Genomic DNA, 24,327 nt, shown 5'->3' with positions numbered 1-24,327 from the left:
GGTTGTTGTTGGATTGTGGTGGGGCGCCGTTGGCCGTTGGCCGTTGGCTTTTGCTTTTGCCTTTTACTTTGGCTTCACTCCTTTGACGGCCCAAGCTTATGCTCCGATCATCCGACAAGACAACCTCCAAGCTGCAACCCGCGGGTGACATCGAAAAAAGTCTTATTTTCGATTTTCCATAGTTCTGGAATTCATCCGCCTGCAACTTATGAGATATCAACACTAGACCACCCACCTCAGTCTTCAATTCTCCGAGATCACTCGCCCATCGTCAGTCCTGCCGTCACCACCATGGCTTCAGGCACATTCTTCTCACCTCAGAAAACCCTCCTCCTCGCCCCCGTCGTCTCCTCTACATGCTCCCTGCTCTTCGCATGGGACCAGCACATATTCCTAAACCTCCTCACTCACCCGGAACTAAGCGATCGCACCAACGCCATCCTCCCGACGTACTGGAGGGTCTTCTTCCCCCGTGGTCTCGCACAGGTCGTTTCCTTTCTGGGCATAACAACATGGACCTCCATCGGGGCAGTTGTATACCACAAGGCGCTTTTGCAGAAAAGGGGGGCGTTGCCGTGGTATGTGGCTTCTGCGACGATGGCGGTTGCTCACCTGGTGTTTGTGCCGTTTGTTGCGCCGGCTATCAAGTACATTATGGAAGATGAGGGTGGTCGGTCCAGGGAGAGAAAAGTCGCGGAGCCGGGGAATAGGAACGTGGATATGCAGAGTAAGTGGTTGGGGTATAATATGGTGAGAATGTTGACGACTGATTTGGGTGCTTGGGTTTGTTGTCTGGTGGGAGTTATGAAGACGTTTGATGTGGTGGAATAGATTTTGGTGAGGTATGGGCTTTGTTGTACGATATTGGGACATGTATTTGTATGGAAGCATGGAATTTTCTTAAATTACTTAATGAACGCTGTGATGGACATCGATTGGACGATAGTTGTTGACCTTGAGCTTTACTTTGAATGATGTGGCAGTATCAGTCGGCTTTTCATGCTTAGAGTGATTTCTTTCTGATGCTTCTGAGGCGCCAAAATAAGAATTACAAGTCGGTTGAAGATAAGTCAGTGGGCTGTCGAATGGAACTCATGATGCTCGTCACAATACGAGTAGTGCTGTCACAACGAGTACAGTGTGGTGGTTATGCAATTCCCATTCCACTTTCAACTGCAGTACCAACACGAGATCAAGATGTACTTGCAAAGTGCCTAGAAACGTGGACATACTCACAACGCGTCATCGCTATGCATCGTCAATGCACACTGCCGCTTCGAATACAGCTTCAGACACTAAATTCTGACACGATCCAAGGTTGCATTTGCTCAAGTAGTACTACGGCACTCCGCTTTGGTTCCGAGGTATGATTGATGGAGTTTTGCGGAAAACCGCTCACCTGCAAGCAGTTCCCTTCAGCCCCAGCGGCTGGCATGCCGAGAGAATGGATGCGAAGTGTAGCTTCAGCGATAGACCATATATAGAGCTGCGCCGAGTCGAAATAAAACACGATTTGACAAACATTTGTTAACAGTCCATCTTGACTTTGCAGTCTTTCCAACGACCCTCAGCCCTGCGGGACTACATCATGAAGGTGTGCTCAATTAGACCAAATAGAGTGTTAGAACAAAAGGACTGACACTTAACGTAGTTTCACATCTTGACCATCACAGCCGCCATCTGCGCAAGTACGTCAGCAAACACAGTCGGATTCGAAGAGTGGCTACAGCCAGGCTGCCCAGGCCGAGCTTTCCTAACAGCCAATGCGGCGAGCGGCTATTGTGTCAACTTGGGAGACTACCCTGGGAAAAGTATAAGAGTAACGGAGAAAGTAGCATGCGCAAAGAGCCAGTCTGGCTGGGTTGAGATTTCGAGCAAGGAATGTGCTTCGTTTCAGGTTGATGGGCAGTTTCTTGTGGATGGACAGTGTCAGGATGTCGATTTTGAACCTCTTGCCCTAAGGACGTCTTGCCGTTAGAGGATGTTGATGGTAATAGGATTGCAGGCGTAGATGAGGCTCTCTATTCAGGGCTGTGCGAACCAAGTTGGCCTGAGTCAAGTCGGAAATTCTCTTTATTTTGGCTTCCACATGAATTGCTGTGACCGTTCTAACACAACGGAAACATGGCCATTTGACATTTCACTTATGTGGTTCAGCAATTAGATGCCAAGCGCTATATCATAATTTTTTTTTGATAGATATTTGTGCGAATCTCCCGTGAGAGCCATCAACATGAAAAACATTCTCTTCTTCCCCCTCGTTCTGTTAAGTGACCTAGTTACGGACTACTAACCTAATTCTCGGAAACCGATACCATCGTCACATTGCCGTTACATGGGCAAAAGTATGGTTGAGATTCCAGGTTTGAGGCTTGAATTTCGAGTGACGACTGACTTGTCGTCCGGTGACAGGGCGAAACATGCCTGACCCGGCAGAGTGCATTCTCAAAGCTCATTTCTGGCCATTTGAGCCACCGGATGCGCCAACGACATCCTCGTCAGCAGCTGGCGCGCATGATCTGTCGCCGACATGGTGATGTACGACGAGGTCGCGGAGAGATTGTCAAGGTTTATATCGGACGGTCGCGACCTATCTGCTGCTCTATTCCCTGGAGGATGATGTTTCAGACGCAAATGCACCGGGTTCATGCTCATGCCATCCGTTTCCATTGTCATGCCGAAGAGGCCGGAGGCGCAAACGAAGTAGGGCATAAGGCCAGACACGCGCCTTAGGGAAAAGAGGTCGTCGTAGGATTGAACCAGTGCCAAAACGGATTGCGCCGCCTCCTTGCATATCCGATGTGGTTGGATGCCGTCTTCCTCGGTATAAACGCCGACCAGTGGTCTAAACGCGCATAAGAGGCAGAAGTGATAGTATATGCTGCGTCTGTTAGATGCTGGGAAACGACCCGTCGTCGCGGGACATAACCGGGGGGTGTCCTTACTGAGCAAAGAGAAGGAACGGGGTTCTACCGCAGTCGTTTTCGGCATAGTTGAAGAAATCCTCATACCAGTCGAGGCAGTTCCGGTAGAATGCCTTCGCCTCGCTGGACGCACCTTTGGTGTTGAACTGTGCCGACAAAACGAAGTAGTAGACCAATTCTGTTAGCTCGAAAACACGTGTGGAAATAAGCTGAAGCCCAGAGAGCAGCAACTTATTCCCTAAACCCGCGGCGAAAGCTGTCATCTCGTTACTACGAAGCCCCCACGACCATTTGCGTCTTCGAAAAGCACTCACCTAATTTCTGGCCAGTCTTTTCATCGCCGGTTTCCGTCGCAGAATATAGCGTTTCTGCGACAGGTGAATTTCCCTGTGGCGTAGGAGATTGCATATTAAAAAGTTTACCAGTTGTCAGAAGCAGCATCCTGGGCCACATGGTCAGCCGGCTATTCGGATTCACGCACAAAACGCGACAAGGACCCCCTCCGTGACTTACCGATATAACGACACGGCACCGCAGTAAGTAACGTCCCGTACTCGGGTGTATTTCTCGTCCGACTTGCGCCTTAGCTCCCTGTGCTTGCGAAGCTCGTCCATCCTGCTAACAAACATCTCGGCGTGCTCCAGCGCCTCAACCTCCTCTCCACAACGAAGATGGTAGAGCGAGATGATTCCGATTGCCTGTATGTCTGCAATATTCCTAGATGAAGCCGTCTGCAAGGCATCTTTGGCTTTTCCAAAGAATGCTTTACTTCCAACCCATCCAGAGGGAAGAATCTTGAGGTCGTCCTTTTCTTCGTTAACTACCCGGGATGCGAGAGCGAGTACAGCGCATACTAATGCCGATGAGCAGAACCGATTTGAGTTCTCGTAGAAGTCTCGTATGAAAAGATCATGGCAGAACAGGCTAAACGGCAGATAGTCCCAAGTAAATACAGCGTCCATTAGGTGATGTATGTGGGCTTTGGTCCACCCGATTTGCGTCCATTTATCCTCGTGGGCTTGAGACTTGTAGGCGTCAAGCGGTCGCGGAGGAAGAGTTAGGATTGTGGACTCATCCAAATCACCTAGAAGTCTTTTTTCGCCCAAGCCAGGGGGACAAAACTTCCACGAGCGCAGCTGCTGGAAACAAGATAAAGCCGTCACAGGGTTAGCATCATCCATAGAAGACCGCGTCGCAATATCGCCGTCCTTTATCTGGTTGAGCATGGTTTGGGCGTCTACACCGGTCCGAATTCTCTTGAGAACTGCCTCGGCGTCTTCATGTGACGAGGCTTGCAGTGAATCATAAATGTCCTTGTAGGCGGAATGCAACGCCTGCAACTCATCATGTTTCCTCTTGAGGGCTTGGCCACGCGTCTCGTCTAACAGCTCTGTGGTATACTGACAACTATCGCCTCGGGAGGCGCACTTGGCGCAAGTTGGGCGCTCTCCGCTACACTGTCGACGGATTGTCCTTAGCCAGCGAAACAAGACCACATTGAAGACATACGCTCCTGGAGATGAGCGGCATCGTCATTCACACTCACCTTTGTTTTTCGTTTTTGGCAAGCTAAACATGCTGATTTAGTGACATGTTTCCGTGAGCCTGATGGGGGCGACTGCTCTTCGGAGCCATCTTGACTATCCTCCGCCGCCTTAAGCATGGATGCCGGCACAGGCAGGAGTCGTCGCTCTGTACGTTTACTCGTCTCTCCCATGGCAGAAGACCGGATATCCAACTTCTCCGACGCCTTGTAGCAGGATTATACTCAAGCGATGCGTACCGGGGAGGGCACTTGAGGATGGGAGGTGCCCATAATATCCTGAAGCACCCGTTGTGAGGAGACGTGAAGACTCAAGAGGTCAAGTTTCGCCCTTTCTCCTGGCGGAGCGTGCTTGTAAGCTGCCTTATAGTTTGCTTGGTTCTAGCCACAATGCTGTGTGAGGTACGGCGTTGACTTTGCGACCCCGTACCCCAGGGTATGGCATAATTCAGATTGGGACTTGTTGATTGATCTTGCAATCGAGGAGAGGAAAATGGCGACGGAGTCGAGACTCGAGAGGCGATTGATTGATCAACAGGTTCCACGACGTGGGAGACGCTATACCAAACTTGGAAATAGTTGACAGCCACCACCAGAGTGATCAGACTGGACCCTTTTCAGTTTTCCCAAACGTTGAAATGTTGAAACGTGAACGACTTTGAGATGCGCGGCGCGCAAGATTTAATACCAATTGGTACATGATAACCGTAACAGTTTCGCCGCCATCAGATACTACTATTTCGTGGCCATCCGGTAATGTGTGCAAGAAGTGTTGATGGATGAGACATCTTTCGCCGACACAACTGGAAGTGGGAGGTGGACGAGTGATATATGACAGTATTGCCCATTCCCAGAGATTGCATCACTGCGTCTGCATAACTGCTAAATACAATTTGTCTAGAAGAAAAGCCACCCACAGCGGAGATGCGATACAAGGAACAGGACGCTTGACCCCCAAGTTTGGGGTTTTGTATTCTCTGCACAGATCGAGGAACAAATGATCCTTCCAACCAACCCGCTGGTTGCGTCGTCTTGCCTTCACTCTCGTTCATCTCTGCCGGGAGGATCATGGCTAGCCAATACGGAAAATCGCATGACATTTCCCAGGTCGATGCCACCCTACTTGACAATTGACTTGATCTAGGCTAAGCTCATCGCGTTGAATCATACATACCCCCAGCGGCAACAGAACAACCCGTGCACTCAAGATCTGTTTCCCCACACATCATCCAAAAACTCAGCTACTTGGGTAAATTTGTAGTCTGGTAACAGACTATTCCACTCATCTGACACTTTCCAAGCTCCTGTCGAAAATGCCAGCACCAACCCTGAAGTCAGCTTAGCCGTCATGGCTGCAAACTCCTCCTCCGAGATGGAGGGATGACGAACCCCAGGCATCCACGACGATGCCACTTTTTCAGCTTTGAGATCGTTCACTTCTAGTACGTCCACCCGAAAGCGTTTGCCTACAGGCAAGTTTAGTTGCTGGTCTCTAAAGAGAGGCGAATGGTCTGGACCTACCACGAATTCTTTCACCAAGGGCGATGAGTTGTTGAAGTGTAACCTCCGAGCCACTTATACCACCGATAACTGGCCATTCGCCTTCGTATTCGATGGCTTGGCATACAATGCGGGCAATATCTTGGATTGTAGTAAGAGTAATGAGACTTTGCTCACCACCTTTGGCCAAGAGTATTCGGCAGTTACTAAAGTCGATGGGAGTCTCGAGCATCGTCACATGCTTCGTGGTATTGTGTGGGTGGCCAAGGTAGTTGGTTAATAGCCCTGGCTGGAATAGCGAGTATTCTAATACCTTTCTCGCAGTCAGTATAGCCCATTCCAAGCTGCCATGGAGAATACCTGCGCACCTTTTTGTCCTTGTTTAGCTCCCTGAGGTACTCCCTGATTTCTCCCTTACCACCGTACCAACTCATATGATCAAGCGAGGACCTGTGGAATTTAGTAAACTTACTACAAATCCCCCAGAAAGTAGTTACCTACGATGACCATTCACTGGGAGCAAACCTCTTGACTCCCGCCTGTACCGCAGCATCAATCAACCGTTTTTGGTTCCCATCATCCAAGTGCACGGTGATAAATGACAGGACTGTGTGCGTGCCTTTCAATATGTTGGCCAGCTCATTGACATCCTGATAATCTGTCCTGGTCCATGTCACACCCTGAACTGTGCTGCCATTGGCGATATCCTGTAGACGTTAGACATGGAGAACTGTACTGCGCTGGGGTATCCTTGCGTAAGGTCGAAGTACTACCTTTCGAGTAAGGATCAGGATGTCGTGCTTCTTCGCAGCGACAAGTGCGTCGATAATCTCTTGGCCAATGTCTCGGATACGTCAGTTGGCCGATCTTGACATGTTAGGAAATTCTCACTCACTGCCAGAGCCGCCTGCGATTGCAATCTTGACCATTTTGGTGTTTCTTTTTGCTTGTTAATTGAAAAGACCGCAGGGATAAATCTAAGCAAGAGAAGTTGTATCAAAATTGTTGATGGGGGATTGTCAATAACTTGTAGGAGTAGATGTTGACGCAAACAACTGTGTTTCCAATTCCCTAGGTGCGAGATAGTTGAACCATTTTATACTCCGTCACATATTAAACCTTGTACCAATCATTCGACCGACTACCATATCAATAGTCAATTGCTTCGGCCGAAATTAGGTGCATTCGCCACTGTTGATAGCCTCAAGACCGCCGTCAGCAGACGTCTATTGGTGCTGATTTTCGTCCGCCGAAACTCGGTCGAACGACTTCACGTCCAAGCAAAGCCCAGGTGTCAGCATGCGTCCACCAAAGTCCACCAAACCTCAACAACCCAGAAAACCAACTTTCAATTGACAGTAATCCGAGCCCGCCAGCACCTGCTGTCGGTCCATGTGGCGCACCATGTCCGACGACCAGCAGATTGATGGAGGTCGAGCGGCCAAAAGGCGAAAAGTCCGAAAGGGCACACAGAGCTGCTGGGAGTGCAAACGCCGCAAGGTCCGATGTTCTTTCACAACACTATCGAACACCAGTTGCGACGGCTGTAGACGTCGGGGAACTGCGTGTATCAGCCAAGAGTTCCAAGATGATCCTTCTTCAGCCAAACTCGAGGATAGATTAGGTCGGGTTGAAGCCGCTATGGAATCCCTGGCAAGCAAATCTCACGAAGACCAGGACCTACGCGATCCAAATGGAGCTGTGACTAGTGGTGAGAGTTTCTCGAATGGGAAGATGCCAGTCGCGGCGCCAACATCTCCATGCGCTTCTTTTCCTAGTACAACGCAAAGAGAGTATGATGACCTCTCCAGCAAGCTCATTACCGCTTGGCCAAGTCAGGCCGACATTGATCTCATCTTGCATTCGCGGGTTCTCTCCTCAGACCAATTTCAATACTTCACATGCCCGCTCTATCTAAGCAATGACACATCGACGGCACGAACAATACTCCAGGTGCCATGTCAATCGGCAGCCCCAGTTCAAGTTGCCAAGAAGCTGTTGCTGATGGCATCACTCCTCCAGAGGCTCCAGCGTTGTCAACCTGAGGATGTCGGTGGCCTCAGCATCAACCGTCGTAGAACCATGATGTTGCGCGCAGTTGAGACCGCCCATAGCGTCGTGACATCACACGACGATCTAGTTACCTGTATCGCCGGAGTGGAATGCTCCCTGATTGAGAGCATGTATCACAATAACATGGGAGATCTTTCTCGGGCCTGGCTCATATTACGAAAAGCAATGCTGAGAGGCCAGTTGATTGGCCTCCATCGGGGGACAGCTGAATCAGAAGACGAGTCGCAAAGCAGCCTGAGTCCTGATTATTTGTGGTTTCGACTTGTACAGATGGACCTTTATCTCTCGTTAATGCTTGGACTTCGTCCCGATGCCACGTCGAGCTGTCTTGACGACTCAAAAGTATTGCAAGGCTGTACCCCTTTGGAGCAAATGCACCGGGTTCAATGTGTTGCTATGCGCCGCATTCTTGGTCGAAACTGCCACGCTGATATGAACGACCTCAAGGAAACGATCGAGATTGACAAGATGCTACAAAAGGCTTCCTCTCTAATGCCCCCAAAGTGGTGGCTCTGTCCTACTGACGATGCCAGCGTAGACGTCACTGGCCCGACACATGTGAGTAGCCTGGTTGCTCACCATCACCTGCTGCTTCGGCTGCATCTCCCATATCTGTTAAAGTATCCGACCAATAGGAAATATGACTATGGGAAGATTACGGCAATCAGCGCAAGCCGCGAAATCCTCTCATGGTATGTCTTTGTCAAGTCCAAGTCAAGTATGCCATACTGCCGGGGGATTGATTTCCTGGCTTCCATATCCTGCACAACACTATGTATCGCTCATATCGAGGCACAAAGACAGCGAAAGAGCTGCTATGGGAGCAACGGGACTATATTCGATTTGATTGCGAATCAACGCCTTTCTGATCGGGCCATGGTGGAAAGGACGCTAGACGTAATGGATCTCATGGTCGAAGAAGATGACGATCAGATTGCATCCAGCATCGCAGGGATTCTGCGACCCTTGTTACAAGTTGAAGCCAATGCAGCATCTGGAGGAATATACGTCATCAAGGCATCTACAGAGACGGACCATGAAGACATTAGTGACGGTGATGAAGCGCTTCATGTTTTAGTTCCATGCTATGGGACCATCACTATTGCACCTTGCAGCCCTCCACGGGCTGAATCGCCTATAGAGGTAATAGAAGGCAAAACCAAAGAAGTTCTGTCGTTACGGCACGATGGGAATATCTTGACAGAGATATCACATGGGGAAGGGTCTAGTTCTGCGTCGACAGAAGAGCAAGAAGACTATGGGCCAATCACCCTACCCGACGAGTTTTGGTACAGCTCAAGTATTAATTATGGATGCGACGCAGAAGACTTTGCATCGCATTTGACAGAATCTGTCAATATTTGGGACACGAAAAACTATGATATGGCGATTTGGGATGCCCCCATTGTCTACCAGCAAAGTGGACGTTAGTCATGAGGACTTTCGGTACTTTACGTCCTACTACTCCACGCATACGAGTACATGACGTCTCTTCCTGCATCAGCAATAGCATAACATTGAACATTGGATTTTTATGTGCTATGGCTGGGTCCGTAGAGTGTGAAGCAGGCAACCTACCCTGAAAAGCCGGTTGAGGTCATCACGAAACATCTGGCCACACGGCTACCACAGAATTTCCGAGTGCCTTACGGGTCAGATTCTATGCTCCATCTTCCACCAAATGGAGTATCACCCCATGTTTGCTACATATAATAGAGAATTGCAAGACTTTGGTTGAGTTTATTCACTTGTCAGATAAGTGCAAGTCTGTCGATGCTATATATACAGCACCACCATGAAGGTCGCCATGTATCGCGCGGCCGCATGCGTTTATTACACAGAGAAGTGGATGTATACGAATAGCAAAAACCCATTTGTAGCCATCTATTTACATCTTGCTGCGGGTAATTCCTCAACACAAGCTAAACTTCATACGCAATACTCATCTCAACGAAAACACAAACATTCTCGATCTTCTGCTACCATCCGCCTCCATCGCGACAAGTTAAACAATGTCATACGGATCTGTGACTCTTCTTCATTCTGACTTCACCCTGAATTCAAGCATACTCTTTCGATCCGAAAACGTCTTTAATCTTCTCTTTGACTCTTCCAGCTGTTGGCTCAATGTGTTGATTCGGGTCGGCGTCACGCTTTGCTTTCGAATGACATGAACCGAGTGTCTCAACGCAGCGTAAGCTCTTCCAAATCACCTAGCCTCTTCTGGAGAGAGATATTTCCTCTCGGAGATTTAGAAGCTCCGATTCGTACTGAAAAATAGTGGACAGGTTGTGTTGCTCTCTGGCTTTGAGCTCAGCGATCTCCTTTGTGTAATTGGAGATACTAAAGGCTGACAGCCTTTTCTTCTCCCCCCCTTGGATGGAAATTTTTCAGGGTTGATTTGCGGCCGGAGAAACGCAGGCCGTTCAGGTTCAGGTAGTTGCTCGACTTGGGACAAAGCACATCAGTACGCGTTGAAACGTTGAGTGAGGTAACCTTTTCAGACTATTTTCTCTTACAGTACTTCTCCCATGCATCAACATCAATGTAAAATTGTCCCGTCTCGAGAAGGATGTACTTATGCCCAGCCCTGAACCAAGACTCAAAGGCGGCCTGCTCCGATTCTGCACGAACATCTCGGAACGATTTTCACGGGTTTGGCAGAAGATAATATCAATATGCCACCATCATTTGTTGCCTTTCTGCAACTGTCTTACCACTGATGCTATCCAAATTGAAGGCAAATGGGATGCCACTTGCTGGCCTGCATTCCCTCCAAGACTTGAGCGGCGTCGTCATTTCGGACCTTGTGACAGATTCCGTCTGTCTCCGTGTGTATGTCTTGGGATGATGTTGGTGATTGATCACTTGGGTAGGTTTTGGTTTGATGGATTTCAGATAGAGCTTTGCTTTGTTGTTTTATCAAGGTAAGTGCCTACGATAGCAGATTCTAACATGGAAGCGTTCATGCCGGCTTGACACCTGCACTCCTGGCTGACAGCTGGCACTCGCAATCTGTGACACTTCAAATCTAGTTTCCCATCCCAGACTTGTTGGGTCTTTCGTGCTGCCCTTCTCTGCGTTCTCCTCCATCAATTTTCCCTTGTCCTTGTCCTCCCAACGCTGCAAGATTGGCGAGTTCACAAGATCTTGTCGGAACCGAGTGTCAAGGGGACATAATTCTACATCCGATCCTGAGGGGATGGAGAAACTTGCCTCTGGCAGATACAATTTGCAGTTACACCCAAAATTTACTCCTCGGCAACTCTACGCAAAGACAAAGAATGCCAGCTACAATTGCCTCCTTTGTAGCCAAGGCTTGGTATCTCCGCATGCCTCTGTCAGCCAAGGTCATAAACACTCATCCTATCTCGACGCAAGCCTCAATTGATCGGAAGTTGCATCGTGGGAGGAGAGAAGTACCGCTAACTCTTCGCATAAGTTGGATCAAAACCATCAAAGTCTTGAGCTCTACTGGCAACAACAAGCCTCATGTCGACTTCGGTCACAGAGAGCTCACCTGCAACGGGAAGGCATGTCAACGTACTAGCCCATCGCGATCCGAGTCCCTGTCCAGCTGCGCCGGCATATCCAGAATGTCCATCTTTTCGGGCGTGTCGTTATCAATTCCAATGAAGAGCACATCGCCACGAGTTAATCCAGGCTATTGTTTCTGCCACGGATGCCAAGATCGAAGTTTTCTCGGATTTCCACGACTTGTTCCCTCTTTAGGCTTGTACAACGAAGCGCACGCCTTCCACGTTGTTCAACGAGTTGATCAAAACCCCCCAGCCGTCTTGAAGAAGCCATCACCTAATTGATGTTCACTTGGGGTAACAAAACAGCTAGCTGGGTTCGCCAAAGAGCGTCCAAAGCCACTTTAAACTATCAGAATAGCGATATCCGGGACAGAGCTTCCGTGATGCAAGAATCAACTACCCTCTCCGGGGAAGAGTATCGCGAAAGATCTGCATGGTGACTATTGGCTGTGGCGCCTCATTGCAGTAGCCCGCGGTGTATTTAAAAGCTGAAGGCTCGTGGCACTGACAAATTATTCGCATATGGCTTGGACTGTCGACTGGCAACTGGAAACCAGGGTCTCACCCTTCCCTCCATGTGGGAAATACGAGACATGCAGCGACAGAAAGGATCCTCGTTGCTTCCAAGGATGAAGCCCTCCAACTTCCAACCCACAGCTCACACCCGATAGCCTCGATCCAGTAGTTTCGATCCCGCCGGCCATTCCGCGCCGCCAATACTGACCAGGTTGCCTGGCCAGAGAACAAAGTTGCGAATGTTGGACCCAGTCTTTTCAAAAGCAGTTTTTGATCATCAGGGGTTAGCGAGGCGCAGGCTAGGAAATGGTGTGCCGCCATCCCGTGTTTTCCTTCTTCCAGTACTGAGTGTTTCCACAAACACTCCACCAATGCCAGTGGCAACCCAAGATTCACTCGTGTTGTGGGATCAACGGCCGTCGATGAAAGAGTGGAAACATTGGCTTCTTGCAATGCAGGGTGAGACGATTGACATGTCTTTCTACCGAGTTCTGCGACGCGCGTTCACAAGCCGGTACTTGAGGATGCCCGCTCACGTCCGAGACGTCAATCCCTTCCCTTAACAGTCACCAAGGGTTTGACGGCAACATATCCACATCCAAGTTTGTTAGAGATGGGTGGTGAGTCTGCCACCATCTACAGGATTAGTGTTGCTGGAGTAAAACTTCCAATGTATGATGTATGACTGCATCCTACACCCCGTTTGATGTCGTAAAAAGTCGTCCTTCCCCAACACAATCTTTTCAAGCCCATCCCGTCCCACCATACTCTAGCTTCGGCCATTGCCACATTAGACCATAACCCGACCCTATTCACCTACAACGAACCACGGCAAAACTTGTGACCAAGACTGCATGTGTAATTCGTCAGATTCTTCTGCTTCTGCGCTTACCCAAAGTTCACATCTTTTTTAAAATTCGAAGCCCTCCCGCTATTTGTCCCTGCGCCACTTGTCTCCCCGTCGTGCCACTTACACGCGCAGAGACTGGTGAACACCACCAAAACGCCATACATTTGCGGCGTCCAATTTTCGCTGCCAACTCCTGCAGTCGAATGCCAAGCATTTTGTTTACCCAGCCATGCATTCTGCAAAGTACAACGAGAGAGTGACGTCTGGGGAAATCGCCCCACAGTACGAAGATATCCGCTATGCAAGGAACAGAGGTCTTGGCCAGCCCGTGGCGACGAGGCGGCCTTGGTGGAACCCACGATACTGGACTCGCAGGATTTGGATAGGCGTTGTGGTGGTCGTGGTGATTATCGTGGCGGTTGTTATTGCTGTTGCTGTTACGGTGACCAAGAAGAATGCCTATCCGGATTATTCGACGTTGACGTACAATTTGCAAGATACATGTAGGTCCCCTTGTTCTTGGGATGGGAAGCCAGGCTGTGAAGCTAAGAGGGTGCAGATGGCGGCCAGAATTTCTTTGACCAATTCAATTACTTTACTGGTTATGACCCAGGTAAGTCTCAACAATGTACATGTCGCCAGTAACATGCTAGTTGCTAATGTCCACAGCCCAGGGTCTGGTTCACTACGTCCCTCAACCCGAGGCAGTCCAACGTGTATGCTTCGCCCACACTCCATCATCATCACGCATGTCCCGTTGCCACTAACAAAATGCCCAGAATCTGACCTACACTACCAAAGACTCAGCCGTTGTGCGCGTCGATACCGCCGTCGGCCCCAAATCCAATCCAAATGCCTCAACCGGACGCTTCTCCGTGCGTCTCGAGTCCAAGAAGCAGTACAACAACGGCCTCTTCATCTTCGACGTCAAGCACACGCCCTACGCCTGCGGTGCCTGGCCGGCTCTCTGGCTGACGGATCCCTCGCACTGGCCTGACCACGGCGAAATCGACATCATGGAGTCCGTCAACCAGGGAACCTCGGGGAATGCCATGACCCTCCACACCACAGGCAGCTGCTCCATGGGCGTGAAGCGCAAGCAAACGGGCGACACAGACCAAGAGAACTGTGATCACAGCGCCAACAAAAACGCCGGCTGTGGTGTCAAGGAGAGCGCTTCCACGTTTGGAGCTAAGCTCAATGACCAGGGCGGTAGTGTCATGGCCGTGGAATGGCGAAGCGCCGGTATTCGCATGTGGCAATTTGCCAGGAACGCTATCCCGAGCGATATTACTGGCAAGAAGCCCAATCCTTCGACTTGGGGTACTGCTGCGGCGGATTTCCCGAGCACGGATTGTGATATTGGATCACACTTTAAGAATAACTCCATCATCGTCAACATTGACCTGTGTGGAGATTTGGTCTATGGAAGCTGGGCCAAGTCTGGATGTAAGTGGACAATCTGCTAATTCGGCGTGCAATCTCGCGAATACTAACTTTCTGTGCTTAGGCCCGAGTACCTGTCAGGATGTAGTTGCCAACCAGCCCGAGTCTTTTAGTACTGCGTTTTGGGAATTCGGCTCATTTGAAGTTTACCAGTCCGCTTGAACGCTGGTTGCACAAACAGTTTTGTAGGTACAACTGCGGTAGGATAAAAGCGTGGCGCTGAGGAAATCTGAGATTCAAATAGAATGATAATAAATAATGACGGTATATATCTCACAAGACCATATATGGCTGTGACTATTCTATAGCTGCTTCGCAGCGGGTATTATACAAGCTTGTGTACACACCTCCTGGGCCACCGCACCGGCAACCGCAAGATCGTACCATGCAGTAGTGGAGTTGTGCCGCCTCCAAAACACAAAACGAGACAACGCCGTGTATGCTCTATCCGGAACTCCAAAGTAAATCCCACTCCTTTCGTACTCAAGCACCGTTTTACCATGTTCTCGCTCGTCCCAAGACTTCGCAAGTCTACTCCTCCTTTGGCTGTCTCATCCAGGCATCGATGGCCGCACTAAACGCCGCGAACGCAACGCACCCACCAGCCATAGCCTGCGGACCAGCATTCTTTGCCAGAATCCCGCCCGTCAAGCAACCGGCGGCAACGCCATTCGCGAGGTCGTTCTTTGCGCGCAGCCCCTCGATGCCGCATTCGATTCCGGAAAAGAGAGCGCCGACTTTGCCAAAATTCTTGGCCATCGAGAATGAACGGGTGCCCATGTCTTTGAAGCCGTGCTTGAGCTGTTGGCGGAGAGGCAGCGAGGAGATGTTCTGGCCTGCGCTGTTGGTGACGGGGGTTCCGAAGGGGGTGTCGTAGGACATCTGTCATGGTCAGCATGGGGCACAAAGAATGAGAGATACTTGAAGGCGCTCGCGGCGGCAGAGAAGACGAACAGAGGCCATGAACATGCCGAAGAGGCCACCCATGCCGAATCCCATTACTCCTGACATTACGGATTTGCCGAAGCAAGATTCCATGGCGGTTTGCACCTGCACTGGTTAGCTGACTGAATGTCGACGACATCGGGACAGCAAGATACATACGGCTTTGACGCCGGGATCTTGCGATCCTAGGCCTGGCATAGGGGCGCCAGCACCGGATGAGCCTCCTGGGAAATTCATTGTGGTGTATTGCAAAGAATTTACAACTGTCGCATGGAAATGGTATTGATGCTTGAGCAGCTAGTCTTTGGTCGCGAAGAACCGGAGGAAATATTTCTGCCTTGTTTCACCGCCTTCAGCCATCGGGTCTCTTGGTGACCAAACCAGGCACAACGGGGAGAGCTATTACTCCATACAGGGAACTATAAACTACCTAGTACATGGCCGGGAAACAAACAAGTTTTGTCAGTTCTTCAATAACCGAAGCAACACACATGCGAAACCAAACACTATCCGTTCATTGCCAGGAAGCACCATGTTGCAAAATTAGCCGTTTGCTCTGCTATGCATCTCTGCAACTGGCGCTGCTGGTCGCCTAACAATTTTGATCCGTTTGTTCCCTCGCCCAGCCGGTTGCAACGCAGGATCAATAGGAGATTCGGTCTCGGCATCAGACATTCTCCGTCGCTTTCTGAGGCGCCTATGAGCGTTTTTTCCCTCCAATGTCTGTTCAGTCGCGTCGGTACCGTCCGCCGCCGTCCCTACTCCTGCCTCTGCCGTTGCTGCTGCTGCTTGTTTCTCCTTAGCTTCTTTGGCTTCTTTGTCACATAGTTCAACGTTAGCCCTCAACCCAAAAGGTCTCACACAGGAGATTGACCTACCCCACTTTGGTCGATATTTCTCCACGTACGGCCAAGCTTTCAGAGATACGTGCGGGCCACTGATATTGTGATACCAATGCTCAACTATAATTCTTACATTAGCGATTAGAGAATCAAGCACTGAGAGGGATAACACATACAAAGACTACCGTTGGTGTATTCGCGGTAATTGTCCCCAAACACCTCATCCATCTTCTCGCGGCACTTCTCCCAGCTCCATTTCTCCTTCGGATTGTCATCAGCGCTCTTGGGCGAATTTGGAATCAGGACTTGCCAAAAGTACTCCTCTTCTTCGACCTTCCAGTGTTTGCCTTTGGGCGGCTTCCCCGTCTTATTTGGCTTGTTTGGCATCGTGTCGTTGATACCGGCTTGGAAATGTTGACCACCAGAGGGATGGCCTTGGCGGATATCTAGTTGGTGATCTGGAGGGCATCAGAATTGTAATCTTTGAAAGGGGGCCCTCTGGAGACACCAATGAAGCTTATATAGTTGCGACCAAGGGGGATGTGCCCATAGACTGGACCACAATGATTCAGGACTCAACCTGCTTAAAGGTTAAAGGTTACACCAGACGAGCAACGACCGAATGGACACAGCAATGCCCACACCTGTGTAGCCTAAAAATAACATGCGCCATGGTTGAATCACCAACGTCTGAAGCGTACTCGCTCTTTCCACAGGCGTGTCTATGGGGAAGCGCATCAAACTCAAGATTCATTGAATGGACACAGGGGGTGCGGCGGCTGGACTCCTCGAGCAACCAGGAACACTGAAAGGTTGCGCTCCATTCTTGAAAACTGGCAGGAAAAAGCATGTTAGAACAGCCTCTCCAAAGCAGAAACACACAAACAACAGGACCTACAATGCTTTTTTGTGGCAGTGGCACGACACCATCTTTTATCCAGAAGCCCCAACCACCCATCATATTCGCCAGCATCATGTCCGTTGTCAATCTGTCTCCAACGACGGCAATGTGAGATGGGTCCGTCACCCCAGTTTCCGGATGCTGCTTAAAGTAGTCCATGATCTCTGGCCCGCACCCAGGCTTCTTCACAGCGTGTGGCAGTACGTGAACACCGGTGCCCTTTTCGACTTCAGCAGCCTGCTTCAAGTCTTTGTCCCAACTGGTCGCCCCTGAGGTGTTGGATACGACCAAAAGTTTGCGGCCTGGGTACGCCTGTTTCAGGGTCTCAAAGTGCTTCTGTGCCATATTAGACAATGGGTCTCAGCGTGGAAGAGTGCTCAAAGGGTGATTACCTTGTATGGTTCGTAAACCTCTTTGGCATCTGGGTAAGCAAAGCAGTCATCCTTGTCGAGGACCACAGCTCGAATGTCGGACTTGTAGCCATTCTTCCGCAGGCCCTTGTCCAAGGGAATTGGCAGATCGTTGAAGGTTGAGACCGTGTGGTGAGGAAGGCAGATGCTAGGCTTGAAGAGGAGCCGTGTGGCGTTCAAGGAAGCCGAGAGATTCAGATTCATTTTCGTGACAAGTGTTTAGCAGTGCATTGTCTTTGAACAAGTGATGCTCGCGAGGCTTACAAGTTGGTCGCAGCAAGATGTGCCAGCTCGACTCAAATAGTTCGTGATGAACAGAATGGATACAAAATTGGAGTTGGGACCATGAAACTGCTTTACAGCAGGGGCTTGCCTGGTCCCAGACATCAAAGAGCAAGGCCCCACTCACATGCACCCTGTGGCCAGCTCGCAACAGCTGTGCTCTCACTTGCATGTGGTGACCAAATCAATTAAACTCGACGCGTCTGTGTCCCCAGACGCGATGCACCTGTAACCGCCATTAATAATTCGATTGCTTCAATTCAGGCTGCACCCATGCCCACATCTCACCAAAGAAGGCATCGGCATCATGCCGAGCACAGCTTATGTCACTGAGGATTCTCCTCAAGCGACCGAAAGACGTTCAATGCGGAAGCGATCCGTTGAGGCAATGGACCTTGTGGCCACTCCAACGAAACGACGTCGGGGCTCCACGCAGGAAGTCATCAACGTCGAGTCATCAGCTACAGAAGGCAGCGAAACAGAAGGCCACGAGGATCATATGCGTTACGGCCCTGCAAAAGTCCCGATATCGTCAGCAGATGTGGTTGGGACGCCGAAATCTACACCGAAACGAAGAGGCCGCCCTCCAAAATCACAGTCTCAAGCTAGTACTCCAGCAAAGACCCCTGCCAAGTCAATATTTGCAACGCCAGTGAAGACCTATGATATCGACTCTACAACACCGAAAAGACAGGCAGCAGATCGTTCAGCTCGAAAAAAGAGTGCCAGAGCCCTTATAGAGAATGTAGTTGGTAACGGTGGTAGTGATGACGAAGAAGAAGACAATGATGTCCTCGTGCGGGAGATTTACGAAGACAGCGACGCCGAGGATATTGACGAGCATGCAAATAATCTAGCCGACGGCATAAATGGCGATATCGCAGGAGATGCTACACCTTCAAAAACTCGCAAAGGCAGACCAAAGAGAGCAAAGTCTCCAACACCACCACGGGACTTGCCTGCCCATGAACTTTACTTTGCACACAATAAACCTGGACGGCCAAAGACGTCGGACAATACACTGTCTTCACTCGCACTACTCACTCACGACGAATACTTTACGATTCTCCACGAGCACAAGGACCGCCATGCCGACGACATTGCGTATTTGGAAAATCTCCATGCCGAATCCTTCCCGCAGTGGTCGTTTGAGTTGTCGCAAGGGTACAGCATATGTCTTTACGGGCTTGGCTCCAAAAGATCTCTGCTGCAAAAGTACGCCAAATACTTGCACGCCAACCACCGCGGAAAAGCTGTTCGACAAACTGTCATTGTCAACGGCTACGCACAAACAACCACCATGCGAGATGTCCTAGTATGCATAGGCTCAGCCATCAACCCTTCACCAAAGATACCGACATCTACGCCAACAGTCATGCTCCAAAGCATATCATCCCAGCTCTATAATACCGACCTCATTCTCACCATTATAATAAACTCTATTGACGCAGCTCCCCTCCGCAAACCAGGTACACAGGCCATCCTGGCTCAACTCGCCGCCCATCCGCAGGTCAACCTCGTCTGTTCTGCAGATACACCGGACTTTTCTCTGCTCTGGGATATTGGCGTCCGTTCGGCATTCAACTTGATCTTTCACGACTGTACCACCTTTGCGCCCTTGACAGTCGAACTAGACGTTATTGACGAAGTTCACGAACTCTTGGGCCGTACGGCCCGTCGCGTCAACGGCAGAGAAGGTGTTGCCTTTGTATTGAAGAGTTTGCCTGAAAACGCAAAGAATCTGTTTCAGTTACTCGTTGGCGAGGTCCTTATTGCCATGGAGGAAGAAGGGAATGTGCTCGAAGACGCAGCCGGCGTGGAATATAGAATGGTGTATAATAAGGCTGTGGAGGAATTTATTTGCAGTTCGGAAATGGCATTTCGAACACTACTTAAAGAGTATGTGGCTCTACCCTCTTCCCCCAGTCCTTTTATTCTTCCCTCGTCTTTCCACCGATACTAACAGCGTCTAGGTTCCATGACCATCAAATGATTACCAGTCGCAAGGACGCTCTGGGGACGGAATTACTCAGTGTACCATTTCAGAAGGAGGAGTTGGAAGCAATATTAGAAGACTTGATGTCATGATGACTACAAGAGCCAGTCCTACCATGAAAGGTGTTGCATAGGCACAACTTTGCATATAGATGATCAAATAGCGTTATTCTATTCGAAATCAGGGCATATAAATCGTATCGTCGTTATTTATATGTATGTCCACTTGTTGTGGAAAGAAAAATAGCCGTCTAGCTATGTCTATTAAGTGTAGTCGTTGCCCATTCATGTCTTTTTATATACCGAGACTCTTCACACACGTCCACAACACCACAGGCACAATCACATTATCATTACCTCCCGTCAAAACAGCCTCAGTTAGACTGCCCATGGACGCACAGATGCCCGCATTCCGCACACTGACAGACAGCCCAGCCGGTTCGTCCGTCATCGGCCATCCTCCAACACGTAGCCACGTCGCCGCCGCAGCGAGACCTATAAACACCGCAACAGCGAAAGCCAAACTGCCTTCGAGACTTTTCCCTCCGCCCCAGAGCCATTTCCTGCGTCCATAGCGACGGCCAATCAGTGACGCTGCAGCATCACCGAGCCCAACGCATATAACGCCGGATACCATGCTGACGTCTCTGGTAGGCACTTCCCAACCTGATAGGCAGCCTATGCCCGTGCGGGAGAGCGAAGCTAGAGAGAGCCACAGTGGGATTGCGCAGCCGATTAGAAGGAAGATGTGGGAAATGACAACCGGCCCGCGAAAGTCCCTGCCATCCACGTAAGGGGCGAGAAATGAGGCAATTGGTTTTGATAGCGGTGGAAGTTGGCTCGCACGGAGAAGGTCGAGGATCAGGAACGCGGCGAGGATAAGAGAGAGTGCGAGGCTGGCGTAGGTTGGGTCGACATATAAAGCTGGGAGAAACATTCCCACCATCATAAAGTGGAATACTTTGCGTCGGGTATCGACTTCGTATGTGTCTTTGAGTTGAAACACGACAACTAGGCCAAAGAGGATAATGACAAGCCAGTACGCGCTGAGAATTAGACGGGTGTTGGCCTCGCCAAAGTCGTCGTGTCGTAGGTGTTGGACCCAGCCAAGATGGCATTCTTTTTCTGCGGATCGCGCAGGCAGACAAATCCACCGCTCAAGATTGGCACTAACAACTTGAAATCGAAACCATGGTAAGTTTCCGAACAGATAGCCCAGAGCCCAGCCAATTGGTTCCTGGCCGTTGAGCACAAATTTCTCGACATACGTCCGCACGCCGACCAGTATGATTCCGACAATGGTTAATTGCACATATGCTGCGTAAGCCCATTTCCGCACAGTAGCTTGCCCTTGTGTTAGTCTGATGTAGGGACGCAATGAAAGTGATGTGGCTCGCTTTCGTCGACCAGATGGAGTATGTGTCGATCGTTTTCGGTGTTGGTTAGCATATGGCATACTATGCCGTCGGGAGATGCCGCCACTGATGTCGTCGGGTGAAGCCACGCCCGAGGTACCAACAGAGCCGATTTTGTTCTTAGCATCAGCGATAGGTCCGATGGTTTGGACCCGGAGAGGGCCCCGGAAGATTGGGATGTCATCCTCTTCGTCTACCGATGATGCTGTCTCATAGTAGCTGTCTTCGTATACAGTTCCGGCCACTAAATCACTCTTGATCCGGTGCCAAGAAAATAGTTTGCGAGCGTCTTTCCATAAACAATACTTTTGTGTACTCGACGGTCGTCTAAACCGCCATTTGGGAACTCGCGCCAGCGCAATGGCCCATCTAATGACTGGTCCACAAAACACAAGCACAGCCAGGCCACCACCCCATAAGACACCCTTGAGAATCTTTGCTTGAGGCGACGCTGACAGTATTAGTAAGTTGATCAATGCAATAGATAACAGTTGAAGCTCGGCCGTCAACAGGCTAGTTGTAGTAAGGTGGTGCAAAACAATGCACAGGGTTTGGTGAACTGGGTATAACAAGACCAATGCTTCGGTCGATAAGAAGGAATATGTTGAGTCGAATCTAGATGGGTCCATCCCGGGGCCCCAGATGAGAGGCAGGCATGACAATGCCCAGTGCAGCGTGTCGTAAGAGGCATTCGGATCGAATTTGGGTATCAACGCCTGCGGCAAGGAGCTGATGCTCAAGACTATGCTAGGCAGGATGGTTCCTGGGTTGCTTCGGGCAACCAAGAGCGAGACAAAGGTGGTGATTGCTGGAGGGTATAACAAGGGGGCGGGGTCGAAGTTGGTTGGTATTCGGAGTGGAATCCATCTTGAGGTTGACGTTCGTCTTGCTCTGTACGACCAGGCCACGACTCTCAGTGGATACAGAACCAACAGTGCCGAGTATAACAGACCCAGTAATTGGAAATCTGTCCAGAATTAGCAAAATTGAATATGCTCAAGGTGTATGCACGGTTACCTCTTCTCCAAGTGCGCAACAGCGGCGAGACGTGGTAGCTGGCTACCACGATATACCCTAGTGACGCGACAATGGCCACTTCAGTCGCACGGCGCACCAAAACCTTATTTCGTCGCAAAACGTCGAGCGGCCGCTCCTTGGTCCGATCTTCCTTTGACGAAAGTCTTTGTGATATGCTCTGTATATGATCTTCTTCCAATGTGGCCGGTGACGGCACAGGAGTCGTCAGACCAGATATGGGCTCGTCATGATCCCTCAATCCCTTATGGAGCTTGGTCCTCGGCGCCGGGAGCCCCTTTAGAAAATGTTCATCATCGGCCTCTGTCCCGCTCTCACTTCCAGGTGTTGACTCTTTCGAAAACGCTGGAAAAGCTGTCGGCGACGAGGGTGCAGCATCATCATCTGGTCGTGGGGACACATTGCCTGGGTTCAAAGGCTCCGATGCATGCGGCAATTCCGAGCTCTGATGGTGATAAGGATGAGGAGAGCGGTTCAGTTCGCGCAGCGCATCTTGCTCATCTGGTTCAGGAGGCACCAGCGATGTTGTATTGGAGTTGTCCGACATTTGGCAAGCTCGACAAGTCGGGTCGCTCGAGGGGAATCATCGACGGCTACAGGTATCCCAACAGGTTGCGGTCGGCGAGAAACAGGGATCGTGATGGGAATACGAATTGCCGCGGGTGAGGGACTCAACGAAAATGCTAAAATCGCATCGATCTGGCTGCAAATGCTACAAGTCAGGTTGTCACGGTGTGTGAGAAAAAGTCTTGATTGAAAGCTGGGTTGGGGGAAATGGAGCTTGTCGTCACATGCATGCAATCGAGCAGCGTGTGCGCATTTGGAGGCGTCGCGTCGCAACCAGACAACTCAACATTGAACATCTGAAATGTGGAACTTTGAGTTGCAACAGTTGCAGTGAACCACTTGCCAAGTCGCTTGGCATTCGAAGTTCAGTCTTGGAAAGACATAATGTGTTCATATTCAATCCGCAAATATTGCATTTAAATGAAGAGAATTATTTCTTCGCTTCATTTTATTCCTTCCACGTGGCTTGTCAGTAGCCAATAATACGGTGGTGCTGCATACATCACTTGCTAATGGGAGACTGAGTTCAACCTCGACGTTCAGCATTACTATTCTTGCCTTCTTCTTTCTTGCGACCTTGGACGCCTCATGATTAAATCAAAATACGTACACTACATCAATGACAATATTCAACTTAATCACAATGTTCTTGGGCGCCGTAATCAATCTTTGCCAATATAAAATTTGCCCACTCAGCACACCTGCTTGTGTAGGGTAGCTGACGACAGGTCAAAATAGAAAAATAGCCCACTTGACATGTCATTTGCGTGGGCATCACGGTGATCCGAATATGGATATTTGTCTTGTTTTAAAACGATAAGAACAAAGATGTGAAATCCATGGCTGTCGCAGCGTGGATTGCAATAGGACGTCGTTGATGTGCAAGGCCGCCGATACTCATGCAAAGACTAATGTTTTACCTTGCTTTATTATGATCCTGAAGCACAACATTTGTGCTTCCCCAAAGAAAAGATATTTCAGCGGTCTAAACCTTCCTTACGTCAGAGAGCATAGGTGGTAATATTTTATGAGTAACTCCCCTCCTTGTCACAAATCGTGCAGCCTTGGATGGCAGAGACACGTCACCAACGTGAGAACAAGAACGAGACGTCGCGCCTTCCTGTCTGGTCCCTCTAGTCAAAGAATGCCCAGGTGTCCATTTGAGTCAATTTTGAAACCTAAACTTGTAGACCCTTCATGGACGCAGCTGGTCGCAATTATTTGCCCTCCATTTCTCCCATACACTCGAAATCCTTCTGTTGATGCAAAGGGATAAAAATACAAGTACCCAACATGTCAATGGGAGGTGCCTTGGAATTCTGCCAGAGACAATTGACCTCCTTGTGCAACCAAAAAGCCACATCACCAGCCACGAAAGCCACGCATTGTCAACTTGGGAACTCAGATCTTGTGTCCAAGGCACCATGACTGCGCCTCAATATCTAAATTAAGATGCCAGCACCCTCTCATGTTCCGGAAGACTTGGCCACTCATCGTATCCTGAACCACAGCGGACAGATACGTGCAAAACCTGCACCGGGTGT

At 49.9% G+C, this 24,327-nt stretch overlaps 9 protein-coding genes across 9 annotated transcripts; 5 read left to right on the top strand and 4 right to left on the bottom strand.

Moving 5' to 3' along the window:
- Nucleotides 1–291: 291 nt before the first annotated feature.
- VFPPC_05985 (hypothetical protein) lies at nt 292–1,978 on the top strand (the record flags this gene model as incomplete). The annotated part of the gene is made up of 3 exons (XM_018285095.1): nt 292–727; nt 1,572–1,594; nt 1,652–1,978. 3 exons carry the CDS (start codon nt 292–294, stop codon nt 1,976–1,978), a joined length of 786 nt encoding a protein of 261 aa, XP_018142068.1.
- A 467-nt stretch (nt 1,979–2,445) lies between these two features.
- Nucleotides 2,446–4,641, bottom strand: VFPPC_05983 (nitrate assimilation regulatory protein nirA; the record flags this gene model as incomplete). The annotated part of the gene is made up of 5 exons (XM_018285094.1): nt 2,446–2,881; nt 2,946–3,180; nt 3,239–3,366; nt 3,438–4,381; nt 4,471–4,641. The coding sequence occupies 5 exons, from the start codon at nt 4,639–4,641 to the stop codon at nt 2,446–2,448; spliced, it is 1,914 nt and encodes a 637-aa protein (XP_018142067.1).
- A 1,029-nt stretch (nt 4,642–5,670) lies between these two features.
- VFPPC_16251 (NmrA-like family protein) lies at nt 5,671–6,896 on the bottom strand (the record flags this gene model as incomplete). Its single annotated transcript, XM_018294004.1, has 6 exons — nt 5,671–5,933; nt 5,989–6,280; nt 6,336–6,417; nt 6,469–6,674; nt 6,741–6,811; nt 6,863–6,896. 6 exons carry the CDS (start codon nt 6,894–6,896, stop codon nt 5,671–5,673), a joined length of 948 nt encoding a protein of 315 aa, XP_018142066.1.
- Nucleotides 6,897–7,371: 475 nt separating this feature from the next.
- Nucleotides 7,372–9,471, top strand: VFPPC_05982 (Zn(2)Cys(6) transcription factor protein; the record flags this gene model as incomplete). The annotated part of the gene is made up of 1 exon (XM_018285093.1): nt 7,372–9,471. One exon carries the CDS (start codon nt 7,372–7,374, stop codon nt 9,469–9,471), a length of 2,100 nt encoding a protein of 699 aa, XP_018142065.1.
- Nucleotides 9,472–11,324: 1,853 nt separating this feature from the next.
- Nucleotides 11,325–11,861, top strand: VFPPC_17948 (hypothetical protein; the record flags this gene model as incomplete). Its single annotated transcript, XM_022429616.1, has 1 exon — nt 11,325–11,861. One exon carries the CDS (start codon nt 11,325–11,327, stop codon nt 11,859–11,861), a length of 537 nt encoding a protein of 178 aa, XP_022285330.1.
- A 1,313-nt stretch (nt 11,862–13,174) lies between these two features.
- VFPPC_05981 (glycoside hydrolase family 16) lies at nt 13,175–14,553 on the top strand (the record flags this gene model as incomplete). The annotated part of the gene is made up of 5 exons (XM_018285092.1): nt 13,175–13,448; nt 13,505–13,558; nt 13,615–13,661; nt 13,725–14,394; nt 14,456–14,553. 5 exons carry the CDS (start codon nt 13,175–13,177, stop codon nt 14,551–14,553), a joined length of 1,143 nt encoding a protein of 380 aa, XP_018142064.1.
- A 369-nt stretch (nt 14,554–14,922) lies between these two features.
- On the bottom strand, nt 14,923–15,573 carry VFPPC_13934 (mitochondrial inner membrane translocase complex, subunit Tim17/22; the record flags this gene model as incomplete). Its single annotated transcript, XM_018291706.1, has 3 exons — nt 14,923–15,273; nt 15,346–15,441; nt 15,496–15,573. The coding sequence occupies 3 exons, from the start codon at nt 15,571–15,573 to the stop codon at nt 14,923–14,925; spliced, it is 525 nt and encodes a 174-aa protein (XP_018142063.1).
- A 2,505-nt stretch (nt 15,574–18,078) lies between these two features.
- VFPPC_05980 (origin recognition complex subunit 2) lies at nt 18,079–19,859 on the top strand (the record flags this gene model as incomplete). Its single annotated transcript, XM_018285091.1, has 2 exons — nt 18,079–19,670; nt 19,745–19,859. The coding sequence occupies 2 exons, from the start codon at nt 18,079–18,081 to the stop codon at nt 19,857–19,859; spliced, it is 1,707 nt and encodes a 568-aa protein (XP_018142062.1).
- Nucleotides 19,860–20,061: 202 nt separating this feature from the next.
- Nucleotides 20,062–22,763, bottom strand: VFPPC_05979 (phosphatidate cytidylyltransferase; the record flags this gene model as incomplete). The annotated part of the gene is made up of 2 exons (XM_018285090.1): nt 20,062–22,148; nt 22,199–22,763. 2 exons carry the CDS (start codon nt 22,761–22,763, stop codon nt 20,062–20,064), a joined length of 2,652 nt encoding a protein of 883 aa, XP_018142061.1.
- Nucleotides 22,764–24,327: the final 1,564 nt, after the last annotated feature.

This window comes from Pochonia chlamydosporia, chromosome 5, assembly GCF_001653235.2.
Source record: "Pochonia chlamydosporia 170 chromosome 5, whole genome shotgun sequence".
NCBI lineage: Eukaryota > Fungi > Ascomycota > Sordariomycetes > Hypocreales > Clavicipitaceae > Pochonia > Pochonia chlamydosporia.
The sequence above is the reverse complement of the archived record's forward strand: the minus strand, read 5'-3'. Positions and strand labels throughout refer to the sequence as shown.